This window comes from Narcine bancroftii, chromosome 11, assembly GCF_036971445.1.
Source record: "Narcine bancroftii isolate sNarBan1 chromosome 11, sNarBan1.hap1, whole genome shotgun sequence".
Classification (NCBI taxonomy): domain Eukaryota; kingdom Metazoa; phylum Chordata; class Chondrichthyes; order Torpediniformes; family Narcinidae; genus Narcine; species Narcine bancroftii.
Genome location: NC_091479.1, coordinates 73,033,095 through 73,057,917, shown reverse-complemented (window position 1 = coordinate 73,057,917; position 24,823 = coordinate 73,033,095). Strand labels below are relative to the sequence as shown.

Below are 24,823 nucleotides of genomic sequence, written 5' to 3'. Positions count from 1 at the left end.
GAGGTTTTTCAGTTGATTGTTTTTCCAGACTCTTTTGTGTAGTCTTCCAAAGGCGCTATTTGCCTTGGCGAGTCTGTTGTCTATCTCATTGTCGATCCTTGCATCTGATGAAATGGTGTAGCCGAGATAGGTAAACTGGTTGACCGTTTTGAGTTTTGTGTGCCCGATGGAGATGTGGGGGGGCTGGTAGTCATCGTGGGGAGCTGGCTGATGGAGGACCTCAGTTTTCTTCAGGCTGAACTACACATGAATTATTAGCCTTGTTGGCTCAGTAGACCAAAAACTGTAGCCTTGCCAGGAAACTGCAGTGTTGCCTTCCCAATTCTGAATTGTGTTCTCAATTATGGCTCCCTATTGAAAGTCTGAGGTGAGTATTTAATGTTTTTACATCAATTGGCCCTTGAAGTGCTCACTGACCAAATACCTGATCAAACACTCATTATATTATCTAATATATTTTGAGGAGTATATTTCAGAATGATCTAAATGAACATTAAAAGCAAGAGCACCACATGGAATGTCCAGATGTTTCATGTTAGAATTGTCAGAAAAATTGAAAAAAAATCATAGATTCCATGAATATAATGGGCAGAATTAGGAAAGAAAAGAAGATGACAAGCAGAAGTGAAATGCTTAAGATTATTTTATTTAAATTGCACATTGCAGACATTTGGGTTCTTGGAGGGAAGAAGGTGCCAAGAATCATGCTTGATTTCACCATTTGGGATGTTGACTTTATTGCAACTGTATAAGACTTTGGTTAGGCTGCATATGGAGTACTGTGTGTAGTTCTGGCCACATTATAGGAAGGATGTGCAGGCTTTGAAGAAGTTGCCTGGACTAGAAAGTATTAATGAGAGGTTAGACAGACTTGAATTGTTTTCCATGGATTGTCAGTGGCAAAGGGATGACCTTTATAAAATTTGAGAGGCATAGATGGGGTTGATAGTCAGTTTTTTTTCTTCTCTAGGTGGCAATGTAAAATATCACATGGCACAATTTTAAGATGAGAGTAGGAAAGTTTAAGGTGAGGCGAGTTTTTTTTTACATATACAGAGTGGTAGATGCCTAGAATGTACTGAGGTGAAACACGAAAGTCTGCAGACGCTGTCATCGTAGTAAAAACACACAAATGCCAAAGGAACGCAGCAGGTCCATAGGAGGTAAAGATACATAACTGACATTTCAGTCTTGTTATAATGAAGAAAGGCTCAGGCCCGAAACATCAGTTATATATCTTCACCTCCTATGAATGCTGCAAGACCTGCTGTGTTCCTCCAGCATTTCTGTACCTAGAACACACTACCAGGGGGTTGGTGGAAGCAGATACAATAATGACATTTAAGAGGTATTTAGACAGGCACATGAACAGGCAGGGAATGAAGGGAGTTGGATCATGGGCAGGCAGATGGGATTAGATTAATTTAGCACCATGGTCGGCAGAGACAATAAGCCTTTTCACATGCATTGTGAAATGGAGATTTCCCAGGAACCCTCCCGTGAACCTTCAGTGTGTAAAGGCCAGCCTGGGAATTTTAAATGGGTCGAAGGGCCACGGCCCCAAGAAATTTTCACGGCCCACCCTCTCCCTGCTGTGTGAAGAGCCAAATAACCAAGCAAGGAAGCCTCGCGATGTCAGCGTGTGCGTGTTATGTCACATAGGTGGTTAAAATTAAAAGATACCTACCGCCTGACAATAGTGGGCCATTTTGGCACATTGTGACAGCAGCACAATACAGGATGAATGGCCATCCTTGTTAACCATAATCCCTCACACAGCTGTATTCCATGAGCTGTTCCAGCTACATGAGGCCTTATGGGAAATGAAGTTGGCCATCCCACATTGTGCTGCTGTCACAATGTGCTGAAGCGCGGGGTTAGAGGGTCGGGGTGTGAGGGGGTACGGGTGATGGGCAGCTGTTGGGGAGGGAGGGAGCCAGGGGTAGGTGAGCAACCAACAGGCCTGGGGGAGGGTGAACTTGCATAACACATCATTAGTGGGGGCAGGACTCCCCCTAAATATCTGGGGAGGGCAAATTCCCGGAAATTTGGACTGCAGTGTGAAAGGCCCAGGAGGTGCTGAATTCCTGGGAATTTCACCAGGACAAAGTAGGGTCACCGCTCGCCTGCGGTGCGAAAAGTGAGCCAAAGGGCTTGTTCCTGTGTATTGTACTATGTTCTATGCAGACGGATGGGGATAACATTGGAGCAATACAACCACTAACAATGTCTGAAATACTTTTTTTCCTCCGGAAATAAATATTTCATTTTGTGAATTGAAAACATTTGTCAGCATATGACAGGAAAAAAAATCGGTATTTCTCAGACATCAACAAAACTTTTTTTTAATTACTATTCTAGCTCACAACTGTTCCATCTTCATGTGCAATAATGAAATATGGTTTACATGACCATTTTCCCTATGTGAGGGTAAACTTTTCATTGCAAACTGTGTCAAAAGGTGTGCACTTTTAATATATTGAACCGAGTGATGGAAAATATAATAAATTTGACAATACATATTGTCAAATTTTATAAAATGTTCAAACATAATCTATGGCTTCAAAAAATTCAACAAAATAATGAAGAAAGAACAAATTAGAATTCAGTCAAAAATTGCATGATTATGAGAACCTGCAACGTGTGTTAGAATCAATGAAATGTCAGGAAAAATGATCAAATCAGAAATTTAAACAATTTTTTCTGTGTATGGACTTAATCTTTCATTCCTTGAATCAATCTGGTATATATCCATAATTGTTCTTCAACACCATCCCTTGAGGAATCAGTCCATTAGTAATATAACCTTAATCAGCGCTCTCAACCAGCTCTGTTAATCATTCTTTATGTAAACGAAAAACATGTTTTGCTGCTGTGTTTCATTTCCTCCGGATTGGTTTTGCTTGGAAGAGAGGCATGATCTGTGTATTGTTTAGCCCATTATTTGTTCCCTTTGGCTCATGGGAGACAGAATGTCTTAGATCCCAGGGTTACATGTCCTACTGCAAATATGAGGCCCCAAGTGGAAGTTCTGAAGATTGATTGACACCTGATGATTACGCAATCATCATAGCTCGTTTTCTGAATCGGTTTAATCTTTGTCAACATAAATAAAACCAGCATTCGGTCTACCTAGGCTTGATCAAATGATTCATTTTTCAGTTGCTCATTTACCACCATTTCTTTATAATTTCCTCTGATCTCAGCATCGTAACACTTATGGAAATTGGAACTGCAAACACAGAATTAAAATAATTCTGAGCATTTCATCCATGGCTGAGCATCGGTAATGAGGGATTTATTGAAATCAGAAAAATCCAGAAGGTTGTTACTGCTAACTTTCAGTGCTTCATTGAGCTTCCTGCTTCACTCTACATTTCCCGCCCTTCCTGACTTGAAACTTGCCAAAACGATGAATCTCCGAAAAGTTCACGGAATAAAAAGTAACCTTGTTTTTCACTCTCTCTACTGATATTTTCCAGCATATTCTGTTTGTATTTTAAACAGATAGACAGACACATCTAAATAGACACATGGATATGCAGGGAATAGATGGATATGTATCTTGTGCAAGCAGGAGAATGTTAGTTTAATTTGGGCCTTATATTCGGCACAAACATATGGGGCAAGGGGTCTGTTACTCTGTGGTATTGTTCTTTGTTCTTTTTCAAATTTCTACCACATGCAGCTTTCTGGTCCAGACAATTTTTTTTTGTGGTTCTTTGGATTTGCTGAACATTTGCTTGTAATGGATTGCAAACCTTCCTTATGGAAGTGACACATCTTCAGGACATGAAGAGAGAGCAGTTACACTGCACAGTGAAGATTTTGCTTCCTCAAAACTTTTGGGTGAATTTTATGGATTTTGGGATGCTGATCATGAAAATGACCTTAACATTTTCCTATCACATACTGTTTTTTTAAGATATAACCTATTTTTGTGATTTCCTGTCATATTTTAAGTCGGTTCATCTTAATTGTATTTATCCTACCCATTAAATTAATAGGTAAATCTTTCCATTTAATCAAATCAGTTTTAATTTTTTTCATTAACGGAACATAATTTAATTTATATCAAGATTGATAATTAACATTCAAAATTTATACCCAAATATTTAATTTGATCAGTCCATTTCAAATTAATAATATTCTTATAAACTGAATAATCTCCTTCACTTACTGGTAATATTTCACTTTTTCCCCCCAATTAACTTTATATCCGGAAAGACATCGATACTGTATTAAACACTCATTCAAGTGCAAAAGAGACTGAGCTGGGTTTATTAAATACACCAATACATCATCAGCAAATAGATTAATTTTATACTCCTCATCTAAAACTTTCATACCTTGTACCTGTGTATTTTGTCTTATCAGCTGTGCTAAAGGTTCAACCAAAGCTGATGATAAAGGACAACCTCGACGAGATGATCGAGTTAACTTAAAGGATTCTGAAATCAAACCATTCGTCAATACTCTGGCTACCGGTTTACTATATAAGGCCCTAATCCAAGCAATAAAAGGACCAAACTTAAATTTCTCCAAAACTTTAAACAAAAAATTCCATTCAACTCTATCAAATGCTTTTTCTGCATCTAGGGATATCACCATCGGGTGATCTGAAGATTGTCGAAATCAATTAATCAAACTAATCACGCGCAAAATGTTATCTTAAGCACATCTATTCTTTATAAAACCTGTTTGATCAATATGAATCAACTTTGGTAAAAATTTAGCCAGTCGATTCGCTAATATTTTAGCTATTATTTTATAATCTACATTTAACAATGAAATTGGTCTATATGAAGATACTTTCAAAGGATCTCTATCTTTTTTTGGAATTACTGTAATTAAAGCACTAGAACAAGACTCAGGTAATTCATAATGTTCTCCAACTTGACGTAGTACATCCCCAAACACTGTAGATGATTCATCATAAAAAATTTTATAAAATTCAACCGAAAATCCATCATGACCAGGCGATTTACCATTCGGCATTTCCAGCATAGCCATTTTAATTTCCGAATCAGTAAATGGTTCCTCTAACTCCTGTATATCTGCATCCTCTAATATCGGTAAATTCAACTGTGATAAAAAAAGATCAATCGATCCAGTTTCTTGTTTTCCTTCAGATGTATATAACTTTTTATAAAATGAACAAAATTCATCATTAATCTCACGAGGTTTATGTAATAAGAGAATTCTGTCTAACAGCATTAATAGTCCTCGAAATCTGTTCTTTCTTTAATTGCCACGCCAGTATCTTATGTGCTTTCTCTCCCCATTCTTAATACCGTTGATTAGTCCTATTAATCACACATTCAAATTGATAGGATTGCAAAGTATTATATTCCAATTTCAACCTAGATAATTCTATTTTCTGATCTTCTGTAGCATTTTTCTGAAATTCCTTTTCTAACTCATCAATCTGTTTCTCTAATTCAAGACTCTGATTTAATCAATTATTTTTTATTTTAGAAGTATAACTAATTATTTGTCCTCTCAAATAGGCTTTCATAGCATCCCATAATACAAACTTACTTTGAACAGAATTAGAATTTTCTTTCAAAAAAAAATTAATTTGTTTTTTCAAAAAATCAATAAATTCCATATTTTTTAACAACATTGTATTAAACCTCCAACGATAGGCCATTTGAATTTTCTCAGATGTTGCATATGTAAAACATAACAAAGAGTGATCTGAAATCACCCTACTTTTATATTCTGCTTGTTGTATTTTCCCTTGTAAGTGTGCCGATACTAAAAAGAAATCAATCCTTGAAAACGATTCATGTCTAGATGAATAAAAGGAGAAATCTTTCTCTGTCAGATAAAGACATCTCCAAATATCTACTAAATTAAGATCTTTCATCAACGCTTGAACCTGAATTACCATCTTGGATTTCTTAACTTTCTTCGGAGATTTATCTAATAAAGGTTCCAAAACACAATTAAAATCACCACCAACTAAAATATTATCATTAGCCTGACCCAAACATAAAAATGCATCTGCGTATACAATATGTGTTTCAATCTATTCCGTATTTACTTGATAATATTTTTTCGAGATTTGAATAAAATGGTTAGGGAATTTTTATGGAGGGGTAAATTTTCGAGAGTAGCTTTGAATAAATTAACTTGGAAATATTAGTTAGGGGGATTACGTTTACCACCTTTTCAAAATTATTATGAAGCAGCCCAACTTAAATTTATTAGTTCATTGATGGATTTGGTATGGCCTCCTAGTTGGGCTAAAATTGAGATTGCAAGTATTTCTGAATTTGAAATGCATCAATTTTTGTTTAGATGGAACATAAATTTGTTACAACAATATAATGTGCCTATACTAAAACATTTAATGAAGTTATGGTTAAAGAAAAATAAAATGACAGGCTCTGGGTTAAATTATCGGCTTTGACTCCATTGTATAATAATCAACTTATTTCTTTTTCAATACCTAATCGAAGTTTATTGCATTGGAGATTTAAAGGTGTGAAAAATTTGGGAGATTGTTTTAAAGAGGGTAAATTTTTATCTTTTAATCAGATGAGAGAAGGTTTTGGTATTGATAAGAACTCTGTTTCTTTATTATCAAATTTGATCTTTGGTAAAATGTATGTTTGGTAGAGATATGATTTTACCTGAAATGACTAAATTTGAGACTATTCTTTTGAAGGTACCAGAGAAGGGTTATATTTCATCTGTGTATCAAATATTACAGGATGGTATAGATAAAAATGGTTGGGACAGATCTAAAAGTAAATGGGAAGCAGATACTGGTTTTATTTTTTTCCGAGGATGATTGGTTAGAAATCTCTTATGATAGTGTAACTAGATTGATAAATGCACATTATGCAATGATTAACTACAATTTTTTACATCAATTATATTTAACACCTGAAAAATTAAAAAAGTAGGGTTTTCATGAATCAGATTTGTGTTTTAGATGTGGTGATACGGTTGGAACTTTTTTTCATGCTGTTTGGTTAATCTTTTTGGAAGAAAATTCAATTGTTTTTAGAATATCTGTATAAGATTAAAATAGTTTTAGATCCAACAGTATTTTTATTGGGTAGTTTACAACCTCTGAAAGGCTTGGGATTAGATAAATTTCAGCTTGCTTTTGTATATTTAGCTTTATCCGTAGTGAAAAAATGTATTGCTAGTACGTGGAAAGACACAAATATGATTGATATTAATAGATGGCATAATGAGATGAAATATTGTTTAATAATGGAAAAAATTAAATATGTTTTGCATGATAATTATAATTAATTTATTAATAAGTGGTTGTTATATTCAGAATATTTACATTTCAATTTATATTGATTAGATCTTAATATGTATATTTAATTTTTCTTTAATATTCTTTATTTTTTCTTTCTTTATGGCTCTCCTTAGGAGAGTTGGCTGAAGGGGGGGGGTCTTTTCTTTTTTTTCTATATAAAATAAACATTCATGTTTATGGTTAATTGTTGCATATGTCATATGTTTTTTGAATCCATCAATGGAATCCATCAATGCTGGCCGACAATTGTTGGACACTGACACGATAGGCATCAGATGTGGAGTACAAACAAAGATCAGTTGAACTAATATAATTTGTTAGCATCATTGTGCAATGAAACATGGTAAATTCAATAAAAGTTAATTTAATATTTCTACAACTTCCTACATAATAGAGCAAATCTGAAATTATCTTTGTGTTCAGCTTGAAGTTGTCTATTATAATCCCTTATTTTTTTCAGGAAGCAAACCTTTTAAAAAAATTGTTGTCCAGTGTTATCATCCATAAACCTATGCCATGCTTTAGTGAAGCCTAACCTACAAATTGCAGATCATAATTGATGAGAACAGAGATTGTTCTGGGCTCTGGCAGAATGCCTTGTCTCACATATATAAATTCTTAAACTGGATAATGGGAAATAACTTCATTATCAAGGATTACGGGCTTACATGTCAGCTCTTAGATAGTTTGTGTGGTGATTAAGATTCACTGCAAGTGTTCATAAGAGAACTGGACAAGTTCCAAGAGGAAGATGACATCAGTGCTCGTGTATACATGGTAGGCGTGCTTCTGGGGAATGTTCTCCTTCTATTTAGGAAATCCCTTGAAATGATTTCCATGAAGAGAAAGCAGGGACCTGTATGTGATTTCTTTTAATGTGGGATGATCATTGCACGAGGCTTCTATTACTTTTGTTGGAGTGAAGTCTTGTCCCAATAACAAGGAACTATTTGATAGCTGGCGGAGTAGTGGTCAGCCAAAGGGTCTGTTTCTGCATTGTATGACTCCATACCAACTGGAGGCCTGGTTCTGCTGCAGATGTTGAGCACTCACATATTGTAAACATACAGCAAAAAGTTCTGGTACTTTGAGCTCACTCTTATGTTTGGAATGAATATTGAGTCTGGGAGCAGGAGGGAAAGCTGCCAGAATGTTAATTCCCCAGATATTGGCTTGGACTGCCTCAGATCAAGATGACATTGTTGTGCTTTGCTGGTTATAATGAATAATTGCCATATTACTGAACAGGGCAGAAATGGTTGTGCGGCACGGTTAGCATAGCAGTTAGTGCAACGCTGCTAAAGCGCCAGTGATTGGGACTGGGGTTCAAATCCCATACTATCTCTAAGGAGTTTGTACATTCTCCCCATGTCTGTGTGTGTGTTTTCCCCAGGGCTCTGGTTTCCTACCTCCATAGGTTAATTGGGTGTAGTTGGGCAGCTCGGGCTGAAAGGGCCTGTCTAAATTTAAGATATTAAAAAATATGGTCCAGTTGGATTTTATCAGTTCATCATTCTCTATTCAGAACAGTTGGTTGAAAAATAATTAATCTTTAAGATGCAATGCTCAAATCATTTTCTGAAAACAAATCAGATTTTAATGAGATCAGACAGTGAGAGATACCTCTGCCTTTTTAAATCCTTTCATGGGGAGCTTGGATAACATTGGTCCAGATCTTGCTAAACTTCCCTGCTTCCAATGGCGGTCCATCACTGCACTTACCTTGCCAACAGTCAACCTCTCTGGGGCCCATCCATCCCAGAGTACAACAGTGTGCTGTCAAAAAGGCCTTGGACATAGTGCGGTGGCCTGCCTCTAACAGCTTGCACGGCTAGAGATGAGGCTTTGCCAGCGATAAAATGTGGTGTTAATGTGATTAAATTTTAAAATACCTTTCCTATTAAGAAAAAGTATTTAAAAAAATAAATATTACTAAAGTTTTAATAGTTAACTCAAGTTTACAAAAATTAAAATGAAGTAAAATTTAAATTTGATCTATTGCAAGGTAACAGGACCTTCTGGTGAGTGGCGGATTAACTACCATCCGAGTCCTTAGGCTGAGCTTTGGTAATGTCCCCCTGTCATTGCCTTCCTGCCCCATGGCCCCACCCTTCGTCGAATAGAATAAAGTGACGTTAAGCTACGTCGTTGTACTATGTATAATGTATAATATCATAACGCTTTATGAATCAATTACATTTATTTTTTTCATTTTCTTTACATTTATACTTTAAAAATCTTCTGTGTTTTTTGGTTTACAAAAGAGTTGATAACAGTATGTAAATCAATAGATCAAAGCATATCTCATCACTAAGTTTCTCATCGGTCATTGTTGAGAGCAAATAGATTTTGATCCTCTTCAGTGCCGAAAATGAAAACTCATCTGAACAGTTAGCGACATTAAGATAAATTCTAAAGCAAATGTGTGTATTTGGATACACCTCGTGCTGTTAATCTCTTACCAGAGTGCAATACATCTCAGTGACATCATCATCAGATTGTCCTTGATTGTACTTCTGTAAGTGGATGAGCTCTTCCATAAAGGCCAAGTCAAATTTGTCCAGATAAACTTATATGAGGGTATTCACTCTTTTTAAGTGCGTTGACATCAATATTGCAAATATGAAAGAGGAATCCAAATTGGTTGGACACAGATCTACATGCATCAGTGCATTTTTTAAAACCTGTGCTGATAATTTGTCTAAGAACAGTAGTAAGTACACAATCTTGAAATGTCTCTGGCGAGGTGAAAAACCTGCTATCCTGGTACTAACTTTTGCTCCCTTTGTGTTTCTTCTTTATTAACTAATGCCCCAGCTTTTCCATTACGTTCTTGCTCAAAGTCCTCAAATGAGTCATTGGTCCTGAAGTCTGAGATATAGGCCTCCAAAGACTGCAAAAGTCTCACGCCTCTGTTAAGATCTATTTCTGAGTTAGAAATTCAAACTGTTTTGTGGAATCACTCCAAAATTGTTGCCCAAATTCCATACTCCAGAGATTCCATTTTGCTCACAAGACCTCTTGTCACATTTTTGACTTTTCATCTGGATTGTCAGTGATGCTTTCCAATGCTGTTTTCGCTTTTGCATACCCCTGATCTAGGGAGGCCGTGAGCAAACTACCGCGCCTCACTAAATCTCTTCACAACTGCAAGATTCTTTCCAAGCTCACCACCCACAAGTGTTTCCCTCCGGTGGGATGAAGCATTAAAGAAATAGTACAACTGTTCAACAAAAATCAAAACAGGCAGGAGTTTTTGGACCACAATACACTTCTGAATGACTGACAAGGTTCAACAAGTGAGCAAAGCAAGGAATTTAGGCAGCTACTGGATTTATCTCACATATTTTAGCTTGAAGACCATTAATACTTGCCACGCATGCTGGAAACGTTGTCACATGATTGACCTCTGCAGTTCTCCAAGTCTATTTTTTTTGTTTCTTAAAAAACATCAGAATACTCTTGACAAGTTGTTCACCACTGTGACCTCTGCAATCAAGAAATTTGATGAATCTTTCAATAGGACCACTCTCACTCACATATCGAAGAACGCAAGACAGCCAATCCACGTGTGAGATATCAGAGGTTGAATTCACAGATACTGAAAAATATTTGGCTTCTTTGAGTTCTGAAATAATTTTCTCAAACACCTTTTTACCCAAGTATTTCATTCAGCCCATCGCATACTGTGGATGAAAGTTGCCCAAAAAGAATTGAATTGTGCTAACAATTCCCCTAGAAAATTGCCATTGTTTGGTGATCTGATACACTCATTGCGTCCCCACTCAGTTTAATTGCAGCAACAACCCTATCCAGGGTGTTTTCATGTAATCACGTTTTGACAGGCATTGTCAAGTAATCAAGCTGTTTACGCATCCAATAGCTCGAGACCTTGGAATGACGTTGGCTGTTTTCATGACTTTCTAATCTTTGACTTGCATTTTTCCAGTCAGAGAAGTCAAGCTTCAAAAAAGCATGGTCTTCACTTGAAAAAATTTGCGGTTAAAACATAATGCCTTGCCTATGCTTGGAGAATAGCACAGTCAACTTCTGATTTTCTCACCATTTGTAAGGGAGCAGTAAAACATGGACTTGCTAAAGTAACATTTCTGTTTACTGTCATATTTTATAGATTTCACCTCATTGGCATTCATGTTCCAACAGGCTTCGCTCCCTGTCTTTAGCCAGTATATGCGGATGCCTTCTGTAGTTTTGTCAGGTCGCATGGCCCAAATCATTCTCCGTCGACTTCGATGTCTGCGATTTCTCTTTCATCGGATCCCAAATGAAATTCGTGTTGTGATTCTTTGGCTACTTTTCCATCACCAAGGACAGCTTCTTTTACTGGCTTTAAATAAAGCGTCAAGCTTGCATGCATTCTTTTGTAGACTCTCTTGTTCTCTCTTCCCTTTTTTTGTGCACCACTTTTATGTTTGTATTCTCTAGTAGCCATTTTGCGGAAGAAAAACTCATTTTTTTGAAGAAATACTGTCAATAATACAAAATACTCGTAATGAATAGAGAGCTTTCGGTTCACATTTTCATAACGTCATCATGGTAAACACAATCTTGCAACTGCAGTACAAAGTCCTAAAAGCATTACTTCTAAATGTTTATATGTTTGGAGCCTAATTTAGAAAACAAAATAGTATTTGTAATATTCCAGGTATGAAAGAAGTATATGCAGAAGTACTGAAATATCCCCTCCCTTCTGGGCCCCTAGGCCTTAAGCCTGTTCAGCCTAATGGTTAATCCGCCACTGCTTCCGGCCCACAAGCCCATGCCATCCAAATACCCCAATTAACCTACAACCCCATAAGTTTTGAAAGGTGAGAGGAAACCCACACAGACCCATAGGGAGAATGTACAAGCACCTTTATAGCATTGCGCTCAATGCTATGCTAACCATGTCACCCATCGTTAAAATAATTCTTAAAAAGCAGCAATCTCATTCCCTGGCATCACATTGGGCAATCCCAGCAAGACTGAGCCTGGCTTCACTGATGGAGCAGACGGGGTTGACCTGGGTAATCCGTCAGCATTTCCTGACATTCATGTTTCTCATCAGAACAGCCCTTTATAGTTTGCCAAACCGAACCCCTCATTTCAACCATTACATCGAAGGTACGAACAGTGAGTGATGGAGATACGTGTTATGTCTCATAGCCTGCTGGCAGGTTACTGAGGAATACGGATATATCACAAAGCAAGGCATTTAAACTGAATCTGCCAGTGGCTGACAATTTTATTGAAAAGGCTGGAATTAAAAATCCATTAATCTGACACAAAATGTTAAATCTAAAGAGAGCCACAAACAGAAGTTCATTTTCTAAAGATTACTGAATTGAGATCAAATGAGCAGAAATTGAGAACCACACAACATTCAATCTTCTCCAATTCACACTAACTCTTTCACTTGCAACGATTGCAGGGACTGTCATTATTTTAAATTGGATGGAGAGTCTTGTGTTGACCTAATTGCCTGGGTAAGTGTTGGAGGAGAGGCTTGTCAATTTAACAGTGCATTACTAGGCTTATCATTCTGTCCAAGGTATGTGGTTTTGTAAAAATAGTATTTACATTAAATGTGTTTGTCAGTTGTTTTAATAAATGAACTAAAACCTACATCATAATGCAGAACAAAGTAACACGTGATTGGATTGAATGCTTATACACCAATATTCTGCTCTTATTTCTTGGGTTACCAGGTAACTAGAGTTGAACTTGGTGGCAAAAGAGACATAACTCAGTCAAAATGTGCCATGATGTGCTTTAATGCTGGACATACAAAACAGAAAATACCAGAAATACTCCGCAGGTCAAACCACATCTGTGGAATGAATCTCCGACTCTGTTCTCCCACGAATGAAGGCTGACCTGCACAGTATTTCCAGCATTTTGTGCTTTTGTTACACTTTAATGTACTGCATCTGATTTTCAGGATTAGATGTACAAGATTCAAAACCAGTATTTTCTTTTTCTTCTCTGCCAAAGAAAAAGCTTAAAGAGGTAATTCTGCTCATTAAGCGAGCTGACAAAAAAATGAAAGGAGGCAATTGATAGCTACAACTATATAATTAATGCTTTGTTTTATATTTATAATAGAAAATTTCCCATGTAAATAAGATGCTGCAATTCTAACCAATTGGCAGTCGAGACGACCTCCATTATGAAGGCTGGAGAGGTGGGAAAGGGTTGTGAGGTCAGTGGGGTATATTGAGCAGATGGTTCTTCAGATTATATCAAGAGCACAAGGCATTTTTTGATGTCAGTACAGAAACAAAATTCTCCAAGTAGTTCTATCTCAAGGGTGAACTCATTACACTAGTTAGATGCAGAGTTCCCAAGGAATAATTTTCACATACACTTGTTGGAAGATGTCATTCATATGAGTGGATGGTTTTGTTCCTGTGTGTCCAGTCCCATATTCCTGTTTTATTGTTTTAACAGCAAATCTCAAACAGCTGTGAGGGAGGTGATGTAAAATGACTTTATTTCTTCCCTTTATCATAGTGTATTTTATTTTCTAGATGTTACAGAACACTGTGCATACAATCAGCCTGTCCTATCTAGAACTGGAACTCAGATTTCAAAACTTTTGCTAAAATCATATTGTAGAGCATCTTATTTTCAAAGTTATTTAAGATTTTGACAAAATATGTCAGAACTTGTCAAGTTTGTAAAAGTACAACCTGATGAAACCGCATTCTCTGGTCCTCAGTGCAAAACTTGGAAATCGGAATAGATTGGCATTGATAGAGGGCTTCCATTTATGGGAAGTCTCCAGCCAATGACATTTACTCTGTCTGTCCCTTTTAAAATCTTAAACACCTCTATCAAGTCCCCTCTCAATCTTCTACGCTCCAGAGAAAAAAGCCCCAGTCTGCACAACCTTTCCCTGTAACTCAGACCCTGAAATCCTGTCAACATTCTCGTGAATATTGCACCCAACCTGGTACATCATTTGTGGTGGAATGTTCCCCACGCTGCAAACCTCATTTTCCCATCTCGAGCATGCGTTAATGTGGAGAGTGGAGAGAGGGACATAAATTTCACTGCTGACTGTTGATGGGAAATTGCGGAGATGGGAACGTCTTGGCTGAGAAGTGCGTTGCTTGGAAGAGTTTGGAAAGAATGAGATTCACAGCCTGGATTTAGTCAGGGTGGATGTCCGTCAGTGAGGGTGATCTGTAAGATTCTCAGTGTGAGAATATCGTAGGCCACAGAGATCAATAGTGGGTGCAAGGAGATGGAGGAAGGTTGAATCTTATTGCAGCTAGGAGAGGGGCAGGATGGGAAAGTGAACAAAGCTGAATAAACCTGGAAGATGGATACCATGACTATTTGCACACTTGTCTCTGCAAGGCAACTGTGCATGAGGAGTCAACACAAGCAATGGACATCTTTTGATATCTCACTGTACGTAACTGGTTGGCCTTTGCTGAGATTGTAAATTTTAAAATGTTGACTGGAGGAAAGAAGCTAGCTGCATTCCTTTCCTCCTGATATCATCCAGAGCTGATAATGGCCTCCTTATTTGGTAAGGTCACAAATAATTGGGTGAAGGACGTGAACCTGATTAACGTATCCCAAGAGCATTCGAAGGAATATGTATTTATTTGGAGCAGTCTGCTCACATTTTCCAAAAACATAAGAGTTATGAAGGGTTTTAAAAAAAACATGATTTATAAGCCATGAGGAGACTCTCTGGACAGCGAGACCAATCGCTCAGGGCAGAGCTTCTTGCTGGAAAGGAGTTCTCGAGCTTTGCAAAGTGATAAAAAAATCTATTCCATATAACCACTTGCAGCACAGAACAGGCCAGTTCGGCCCTACTAGTCCATGCCGTAACAAATCCCCACCCTCCTAGTCCCACTGACCAGCACCCGGTCCATACCCCTCTAGTCCCCTCCTATCCATGTAACGATCCAGTCTTTCCTTAAATGTAACCAATGATCCCGCCTCGACCACGTCTGCCGGAAGCTCATTCCACATCCCCACCACCCTCTGCGTAAAGAAATTTCCCCTCATGTTCCCCTTATAATTTTCCCCCTTCGATCTTAAACCATGTCCTCTAGTTTGAATCTCCCCCTTTCTTAATTGAAAAAGCCTATCCACATTTACTCTGTCTGTCCCTTTTAAAATCTTAAACACCTCTATCAAGTCCCCTCTCAATCTTCTACGCTCCAGAGAAAAAAGCCCCAGTCTGCATGACCTTTCCCTGCAACTCAGACCCTGAAATCCTGTCAACATTCTCGTGAACCTTCTCTGCACTCTCTCTATTTTGTTTATATCTTTCCTATAATTTGGTGACCAAAACTGTACACAATACTCCAAATTTGGCCTCACCAATGCCCAATTCGTGTACATCACAAACAACCCTGAAATCCGCAATGTACAGGTAAACACTGCTTTGTGGATACTCACTTTACGTGAATTTGCTTTTTACAAAGAAACCTGTATTCGCTAACCGAAAGAATTTTGAATGGGTTTTCAGTTATACAAAAATAGTTTTCAATAGTAGTGAATGGGTCTTCACTTTACGCCATTTCGGCTTATGAGAGGTTTCATTGGAATGCTCTAGTTTCGTAAAGCGAGGTAGACCTGTACCTATTGAAAGTGCATCCACAGAATTCCATATTTACCTTATGCAAGTGAATCATCAGTACATTTGGTGATCCAACTATGGCCCTGATGAAACATTTGAAATTCAATCTGAGAAGAACATCAAACACGTGAGTAAATACTATCCAAGCAGAAAACAGATTACCTGAAATGAGTGATCTGATTCTCGAGAACGTGTAGAAGTCTTTCTTTAATCTCATGAAATCTTTCCTTCTCTTCAACTGTCACAGTTCCAATTCCATCAGGCCTAAAATAGAGAAAATGATACTGCAGAGAATCACATGGTAAAATTGACACAGACACAGGCCATTTTGTTTTCCCTGTCCATGTTACAGAACCATTTATGCTCCACTGGTTCCTCCTCTCATTTAGATCAATCTGTCTGTCTGTTCCCGTTTACCCAAAAACCTTTACAGCCGATCTTAAATTTACTCTTTTTCACAACAGGCCTTTATATAGAGAAAAAAAGGTGAAAGAGTTTCTCTGTCTTTGCATTGCTGCACTTATCTCTATAAAAGGTCTGAAGGCAGATGGGCTGCTGGAATACGCTCCAACTGCCATCCACCTGGGGGGGGGGGTGTACACTTAAAGGTGGAGTGTAGACACTCCACCTCCTCCATAAAATGAATCCCGCTGAAAGTGGCTGCAAAGGGGAGTGCGAATTTTAAAGCACTCAATGTGTTCAGATATAGGGCAATAGCAACTGCAATTTTGTCTCTAAAGGATCATTACTCTGTTCATACGAGTGAAGGCTAAAGTTTTTTTGTTCTTTTTGGTGGGAGGGAAAGTCTATGTTAATTTTTCACTTGGCGGCACATCTGTTGGATGCCATGGTGACAGGCAGCGCCATTACACCACTCTCCTTTCTCAGCTGCAGAAGACAGCTCCCAACTCTGCTCTGTCTAAGGGCAACGTGGAATCCGCATTAGAGGCCTTCACCATAAGAGGTAAGTTCACCTTTTTTTTTTCCCCTTAATGCAGGGTTGCACCATAAAAAAGACCTGATCTTAATGCTAGAGAATTCCACATTTGTTCTTTGGCACAAGAAATATTCTCTCTGTATCTACACTGTCAAAACACTTCATAATTTTGAAGATTTCTTTTCACAATCTTTCTCTTCAGAAGAGAAAGGATTTTGTTCATGCATTCCCGATAGATTCACAGTGAAGTACAACTTTGTAACTGGCCCATTCACGTCTATGTTGACCATCAACCATCACTGTCCACTCATTCAACTTTAATACCATTTTTTATTGTGCCCCATTTTGCCACTCACTGACAGATTATGGGAAATTTACAGTTGTCAACTAACCCGTAATCCTTCATACCATGGGGAGGTGGGAGGAAACTCCGCGGAGCATCTGGAGGAAACCCATGCAGACACAGGGAGAGTGTGTAAATTCCACAGGAGGTCAGAATTGAAACTCTGTTCTTTGGTGTCACTGGGCAGCGGCTTTGCTGGGTTGTGCCATTGTGCAACCACACCCTTGCACCCACGTTACCAATATAACATTGGCTGTATTTGGGCAGGGCAGACTTGTTGGCTGGTAGGTTCGGTTAGCATGCTTTACCCCAAAATTACAATTAAAAATGAAATATGGTGATCAGAAGTGTGTATAGTGTTCTAATTGTGGCCAAAGCAAGGTTTGAAACAGGTTATCATAGTTGCCTGGCTTTTCAATTTTATTTCCCTTTCCCAATAAACACCAGTGATTGGTTTGCTTTTTTAATGACCTTTTTCACCTGTGAGAGACCTTTTGGTGACTGTTGCTTCTGTACTCCAAGACTCCTTCAGTTCCCAGTAGTAACCAACCTTTCTATTCTTCACACTGAAATGCACCATCTCACAAAGGCACCTTTTAAATTGTGAAGGTGAAAGTAAGAATCTTGCTGATCAGAAGTACCACTAATGTCGATAATAGTAGCACTGGTTCAACAATACCCTGAAGGATATTGGCTAGCTAGCGCAGTGTCCAACAATATACAATTGGAGAGATGTTTCCAAGAGCCTTCAACTACTTTGTCCATTGAGCATATTTCCATTTTATATTCTCAACTTCAGAATAAGAAATCAAAATGAAAACAGTCACCTTCTTCAAGCCTTTCAGTTGAGAGTCAAGAGTGAGAGAGAGGTTGGGAGAGAGGGCAGGCAGGTGAGAGGGCAGGTGGAGGATGAGAGAGAGCGAGAAAGGCAGGCTTCTGTTCATTGGGTTTCACTGTTTAATTATGATATCCATTTGCTGTAACCAAATGACTTATCAGGGTAATTCAGGGGACAGTTAAGGTGAGGAACAATCTCCATGCTTCGGCCAAACTAAAAGAAATTGACTGTTTATGTGAAGGACATGGGTGATCCAGTTGGGTTCTCATTACAATCAGCTACAATGTGACATTACTGATACTAGCTTAAGAGGGCTACAGTGGTGCAGCTACCAGAGTTGCTGCTTCAGTGTTCTGATACTTCATACCAATTGGTTTATCGTGCAATGTACATATGCTCCAACATTCTTATTTTGTACAGCAAAATAGCTATTTCCTCCTGTACACCCCTCCTGGTTCTCCTCTCCTGGTTCTCCCCTCAGGACCCCTTTAAATCTTTCTCCTCTAACTTTAAACCTCGTCCATCCTAGGAAGGGGAGTGTGACCATTCACCTTACCTATGGGTCTCATGATTTCATATGCCTCCATTAGGTCACTCATCAGCCTTTGATGCTACTGCATGGATAAAGGACCCAGGCTACCCAATATCTCCTTATATAACAAGCCTCCCAGTCCGACTAGCACACTTACGTATTTTCTAAAGCTTGGCAATGAGAGCAGCACACCATACTTCAAGTGTGGTCTCACCACCATCTTGTACAGTTGTAACATGACATCCCACCCTTGTTACTCAACACCTAGACAGACAAAGGTAAGCCATCCTGTCTACCTGTCGCCACTGTCAAAGAACCATCGATGTACCACAAAGTCTCTTTCAACAACTCGCCAGGGCCTGTGCAAGTCCTGCCCTTCCCAAATTACAAAACTTCACATTTGTCCAAATCAAATTCCATCCACATTTCCTTGGACCATTTTCCCAGTTGATGTAGAATCTGTTGTAATCTTAGTCATTTTTCACTGGCCACTAAATCCCAATTTGGTGTCATGCACAAACTAACTTCATTCTCAACAAAGTCATTCTCAGAAAATGGACAATGGTAGGCACAGTACTGATCCATGGGGCTCACCATTTGTCACAGGACTCCGTTCTAAAAAGGCAACCCATAATTGCCGCTCTCTGACTCATCCCGTCAAGCCATTTTTGTATTCAATTGGGCAGCTCACACTTTCATTCGATGTGGTCTGTCCTTGCCCACCAGTTTACCATGTGGGACGTTGTCAAAGGCCTTGTAAAGGCTGTGTGAGCAATGTTTCCCACAGTGACTTCAACTCTTCAAAAAGATTCACATGAAATTCATAAGAAACCATTTCCCCCTCATAAAGTTATCCAATCCATCCTAAATAACCCTTGTGTTTCTAAATACAGATAGATTCTGCCTCTCACAATATCTCCCACCATTAATGCTAGGTTCACCAGCTTGTAGTTCCCTGGATTGTCTTTGCAGCCCTTATTAGTTAAAAGCACAACATTAGCCATCCTCCAGACTTCCAATATATTGCCAGGGCTAATAATATTATAAATATCCTTGTTAGGATACCAGTAATTTCTTCCCCAGCTTCCCACATGTCCTAGGTTTCACTTGCTCATGCCCCACCTTCACACGCTTTTAAGACTGCCAGGATCTCGTCTTTTGTCATGTGGATACGTTTCAAGATTCACTATTCTCTTCCCTAAATCCCCTCTGTACGGATGGTAAGTACAGACAAAAAAATTCATGTAAGACCTCACGCATCTCATGTGTCTCAATACATAGACAATCACATTGTTCTTTAAGGGAAAGTATTCTCTCCCTGGTAATGCTTTTGCTCTTGATATAAAATCTCTTATCTGCTAAAAACTAGTGCATGTTTTAAGGCAGTACGGTTGGCATAGCGGTTAGCACAGTGCCTTTACAGCGCCAGCGATCAGGATAGGGGTTTGAATCCTGTGCTGAAAGGAGATTGTTTGTTTTCCTCGAGTCTGCGTGGGTTATCCCTGGGGACATGGGTTCCTCCCACTGCTCGAAACATGCTAGGGGTGTAGGTTAATTAGGTGTAAATTGGGCAGTACAGACTCATGGGCCGAAATGGGCTGTTACCGTGCTGCATGTCTAAATTAAAATTTTTAAATTGATGCTTTTGCCCTTCTGATTTCTCCGTTAAGTGTAGTCCTAAGTGCACTATACTCCTTTGAGGATTCACTCGATTCCAGCTGCCTGTACCTAACAAATTTCTACTTCCTGACCAGAGGGTCAATATTCCTCAGTATCAGGATTTGTAACCTTGTCCTTCACTCCAACAGAATCATGTGTCCTTGAACGCTCCTTAGAGGTTTTTATGCACGAAAGCCGCATTATCGCCTGCTCAAGTTTTAAAAAAAAGGTGCATTTACCTTTCATGCAGAGGGTGAAAAAGGCCTTGTTGTTTGGAGCTGCTTTCAGTGGCAATCCTTTTTTTGCAGGAGGTGGAGCGACTTCACTCTACCTCTGACACTACCCCACTAGGCGGAGGGAACGTGGAGCAAGTTGGACTAGCCAATCCTTCTTTAGATCTTTTATGGAGCATCTTAAAGGCAGTTAAAACCTGTCTTCACAAATTGCTCATTTTCATTCTAAAAGTGACTCTTATTTCACTTTTAAAAGCCTCAAATTTGTCAGATGCCCCTTTCCCTGCCAATCCCTCCTCTGATCAACCTTTGCACATTCATGCCTCATGCCATCCAAATTATTTCCTTCTTGAAATTCAAAATAAACTAAAAAACATCAGAAATCTGAAAGAAATGCTGGAAAATCTTAGCAAGCCAGGCAGCATTTCTAGACAGAGAAAGTTTCTCCTGTCCTATTTGTGCAAGCCTAGTTTGCCAGGAGACTCATCACTTACCATTTACAACTCCTTACACAGTTTAAAGTTTAATGTGCTGACATCTACTGCCATTAAACATCATTTTCTTCCTCAGTTCCTTCAAGAGACTTTGATATTACATGATCTTGTTTCAGTAATCTGTCCACTTTCAACAACGCCTGAGACTTTAATACAGTTTATCCTGTGGTCCATACCGATCATTTTTCACACTCCACCTTCCTTGTTTCTGGTGCCATTAACCGGACCATTCCACTACTATCACCCAACTCCCTCTTTCCCCCCACCCCCCCCACCCCACCATCCAGGGCTCCCATCCCACACACGTTTTTTTTGCAAATCAATGCGAAAGAGATGCTGTTGATGCAAACTATAATGGAAAAGGAATTAAGTTGGTAAGGAGAGAAGATCTTGAAATTGAAAGGGATCTAAAGCTGAATGGACAAAGGGCATGGATAATTCAGTACAGTACATCTCTGATTACCAAATTAGTTGGGACCCGGCCTATTTTGGATAAATGATTTTTTTTCGGATAACTGATCATTTAAAAAAAAACAGCTCAGTAGCACCCAGCAAATCACTTGTAACAGTGTTTAAACAGCAATAAACCACAAGGGAAGGCTTTTAAAGCAAGAAATAATGTTTAATTCTCACCAAAAATTAACCTGAACAAAACAAGGTAAATCCAACATGTCATTTGGCTTTGAAAATCTTTGGATAATTGAGGACTTCTGATTTTTTTTGGAGCTGAACAGACATTACTTTAAGGTTAAAAAAAATTGGATAAATGAGGATTTTGGTTAATCGAAGTTGTACTGTATTAGAATACTATAAAGGATATTCACATACTCTGTAAAAAAAAAATTATAGTTTTTAAATTGGCAATAACCCCGTTACCGAACTAACATAATATTTGTTATGTTAAGAAGATTTAAAATGTTAAGATGAATACTCAAAGTGATCAAATCTAATTCCTTATCATGTAATTAGTTTCAACAGGCAATGATATCTGTCAAAACAAATCTTCAGGACAAAATAAAATTATCAATTCTAAGTAGGCATTGAATCTGATTTAAATCTTTGTTCCTGGATGAGTGCTAATCAGCAAGTGTAGAACAATTTGCAATGATTTAGCACACCACAGGAAACAGTCAAGTCTCATCATTCTTCAAAGCAGGATGCATTATATTAGAATTTCAGAGCAAAGAAACCAACAATCCATTTCAGTGAAATGTCCTAATGAAGTGAAGCAGAGCGGTCTTGTCAGACGAATAAGACAAAGTATCAGATCAGATCACACCAGGTTAACTGGCAACAAAGATACAGCAATAAAGCATTGCTGTTGATACAGGTTGTCACCTTGTTAAGGTAAAACTTTTCACAAAATGTAAAGAACTGTTTTATTTTTTTCTCAACTGCTATTCTGTCAGACTTGATTGACCTGCTTGGTCAAGTAGAATGACAAGGTTGAAACTCAGATTTGAAAGCAGAGTAGTGACGGGAGCTGCATTAAAATGGTGCAAGGAATATGATATGAAATAGTCGTGCCTCTACACAGACAAGGTGGGAGCATGTCACCTCCCTTCAGTTCAATGACTAACATAAGATGGTAATTCTTGATTAATGTTCACTCTGGTTTTGAGTTGTCAAAGACATTGGAGTCAGTGCCAAGATGCTGGAGGATACTGTCACTTGCAAGATTACTCAGGTGGGAGAGAGTTTCAAGCCAAACCCTGTCAAGAGCCGACTAAATGGACATGATCTGACAGGTGAAGAAGGCAAGCTAGGACAATGTCACTGATGACAACCTGCATTTGAAATAAGTTTTCAAAAATAGTTGAAAAACCTGTCACTTGTGCCACAGGGTTTGATGGCCCCTCAGCTAAGTATTGACATGTCATGTGACAAAGCCAAGCTCTGGACAATGGAAACCAAAAAATACACCTATTCTATTAAATTGTCCAGAAATTCCTGCGGCTTTTAGCAGGCAAAGAAAAAAAGAGTTGAGTTAAAAGAAAGATCTGCATTTATATATAGCACTTTTCTAAAGCCAGGACATAGGAGAGTTTTCTCTGGCCAACAAGATAGTTCTGAACTGTGGTCTCCATTGTAACACGTGTGACATATAAACCAGAGCAATGATCTTTATTTTGAAAGGTTTTTTTAAGAGGTTGGTTAGTGCTCAGAGCTGCATTTCACACTGCCGATGAAAGGCTGAGTTCAGCAGACTGAGTCATGCCTGATAGTTACTCTTTAATTGCTATAGCCACTGTGTGAGCTGTTGAGTTTCTCCAGCACTTTTATATACTGCACTCAACCCCAGCATTTGGAAATTTTCTAATTTTAACTCTTTACTGGAATCCAAATCAGGAAATTGTAAACATGCCTGTCAGATTTTTTCCATGTAATAAAAAAAATGGATGCAAAAGCAAAGTAAATGGTCCATCCCGACCTGACACCCTTGTTCATCAGCAACATGAACCTGAGTGATATGCTTTAGTTTCTGCATTTTAGTAGTTTCCTTTCATGAAGTCTGGGGGGGGGGGGGGGGTGGGTGGGTGGCGGTGGTGTGGTGTGTGAGTGTGTGTGTCATTGACAGTGTACTGGGCTGGTCTTGGGTGGACATGGTTATTGAACTCTTCAAAGCACTCTCTTCTAATCTTCAGCCCTCCACATGACAAACCTGTTCAGAAGTGTATCTCCTACATCCTGTCTGAAGCCAATGGCTAACAGTTCCATTTCCTGTCATCTCATGATCCTCAGTGCTATAAAGTCCAACTTTACAAAATGGTCAATGGCCTTGACCAGCAATGGTCACCTGAACCTGAGCAATGACTCCTGGTTATTTAGCTATGGTCCCCGATGCACCTGTATCTCCAGCTCACTGCTCCTCAGGGAAGTTCTGCTGCAAGTGTACAGGGTACTGGCATTTCTGGTCTCCTCACTTTATAAGGGATCAACTAGCTTTGGTGACAGTGCAGAGAAAGTTCACCAGTTTGATTTCTGAAATTAAAGGGCTAGCTTATGAGAAGTAATTGAGTGTCTTGGAACGATACTCATTTGAAGTTTAGAAAGACGAGGGTGGGAAAGATCTTATATGGACATAAAATTGTGAAAGGAATGTATAAGATAGTGGTAGGGAGATTGTTTCCACTAGTAGGTGTCTACTATGGGGACGTAGCCTCAAGGAGTAGATTTAAGACCGAGATAAAGAGAAAATGCTTCTGTAGATTTCTCTGCCCAAGGAAACAGAAAAGGCCGTCTCATTAAATGCATTTAAAACACTGAGAAATATTTTTTTAACATTAGGGAAATTAAGGCTGATGGGGAACAGATGGGTAAATGGAGCTGATGGATGTCCAGGTAAACAGGCACATTATTCGATAGCGGGAGCACAGAAAGTTTTATCCACCCTGATAACCACCTATCCCTTAAAGTACAGTCCGCCAAACACAAGAAATTACTTGCATCCAAATCACACAAGGCAGCCATCCATGGGTCCTGTGTAATGACCCTGACCATTGGAGGCATAGCTTACAAACATTTCAGACGACTCGTCATTCCACAACTCAGTGGCTCCTTGCTACTAGGGCTGGACTTCCAGTGCCAACTTCAGAAAGTGACGCCTCATCCCCCCCTTACTGTTTGCAATGAACTACGCACAGACAGCCCTCCGCACGCAACCTGTGGCCTCTTGACCCTCAGGGTTGCCCCCCCCCCCCCAGTGTTCACCAACCTCACCCCCGAATGGAAGCTGGTGGCCACCACGAGTAGATGGTACTATGCAGTAGACAAGGAGTTCATTAAGCTGAAGGTTCAGCGCTTGTTGGGTGAGGGCATCATCGAGGCCAGTAATAGCCTTTGGAGGGCTCAGGTGGTTGTGGTCAAGAATGGGGAAAAAAATAGGCTGGT

The 24,823-nt window shown here is 38.9% G+C and overlaps 1 protein-coding gene across 2 annotated transcripts in view; it reads right to left on the bottom strand.

Annotated features, from left to right (window-relative positions):
* cadps2 (Ca++-dependent secretion activator 2) overlaps positions 1-24,823 on the bottom strand; it is a 533,161-nt gene that overhangs the window by 139,806 nt on the left and 368,532 nt on the right. For both annotated transcript variants that reach the window (XM_069903385.1, XM_069903386.1), the window contains exon 14: positions 16,059-16,160. In XM_069903385.1, the coding sequence (XP_069759486.1) occupies positions 16,059-16,160 (102 nt within the window). The remainder of the gene's footprint in view (positions 1-16,058; positions 16,161-24,823) is intronic.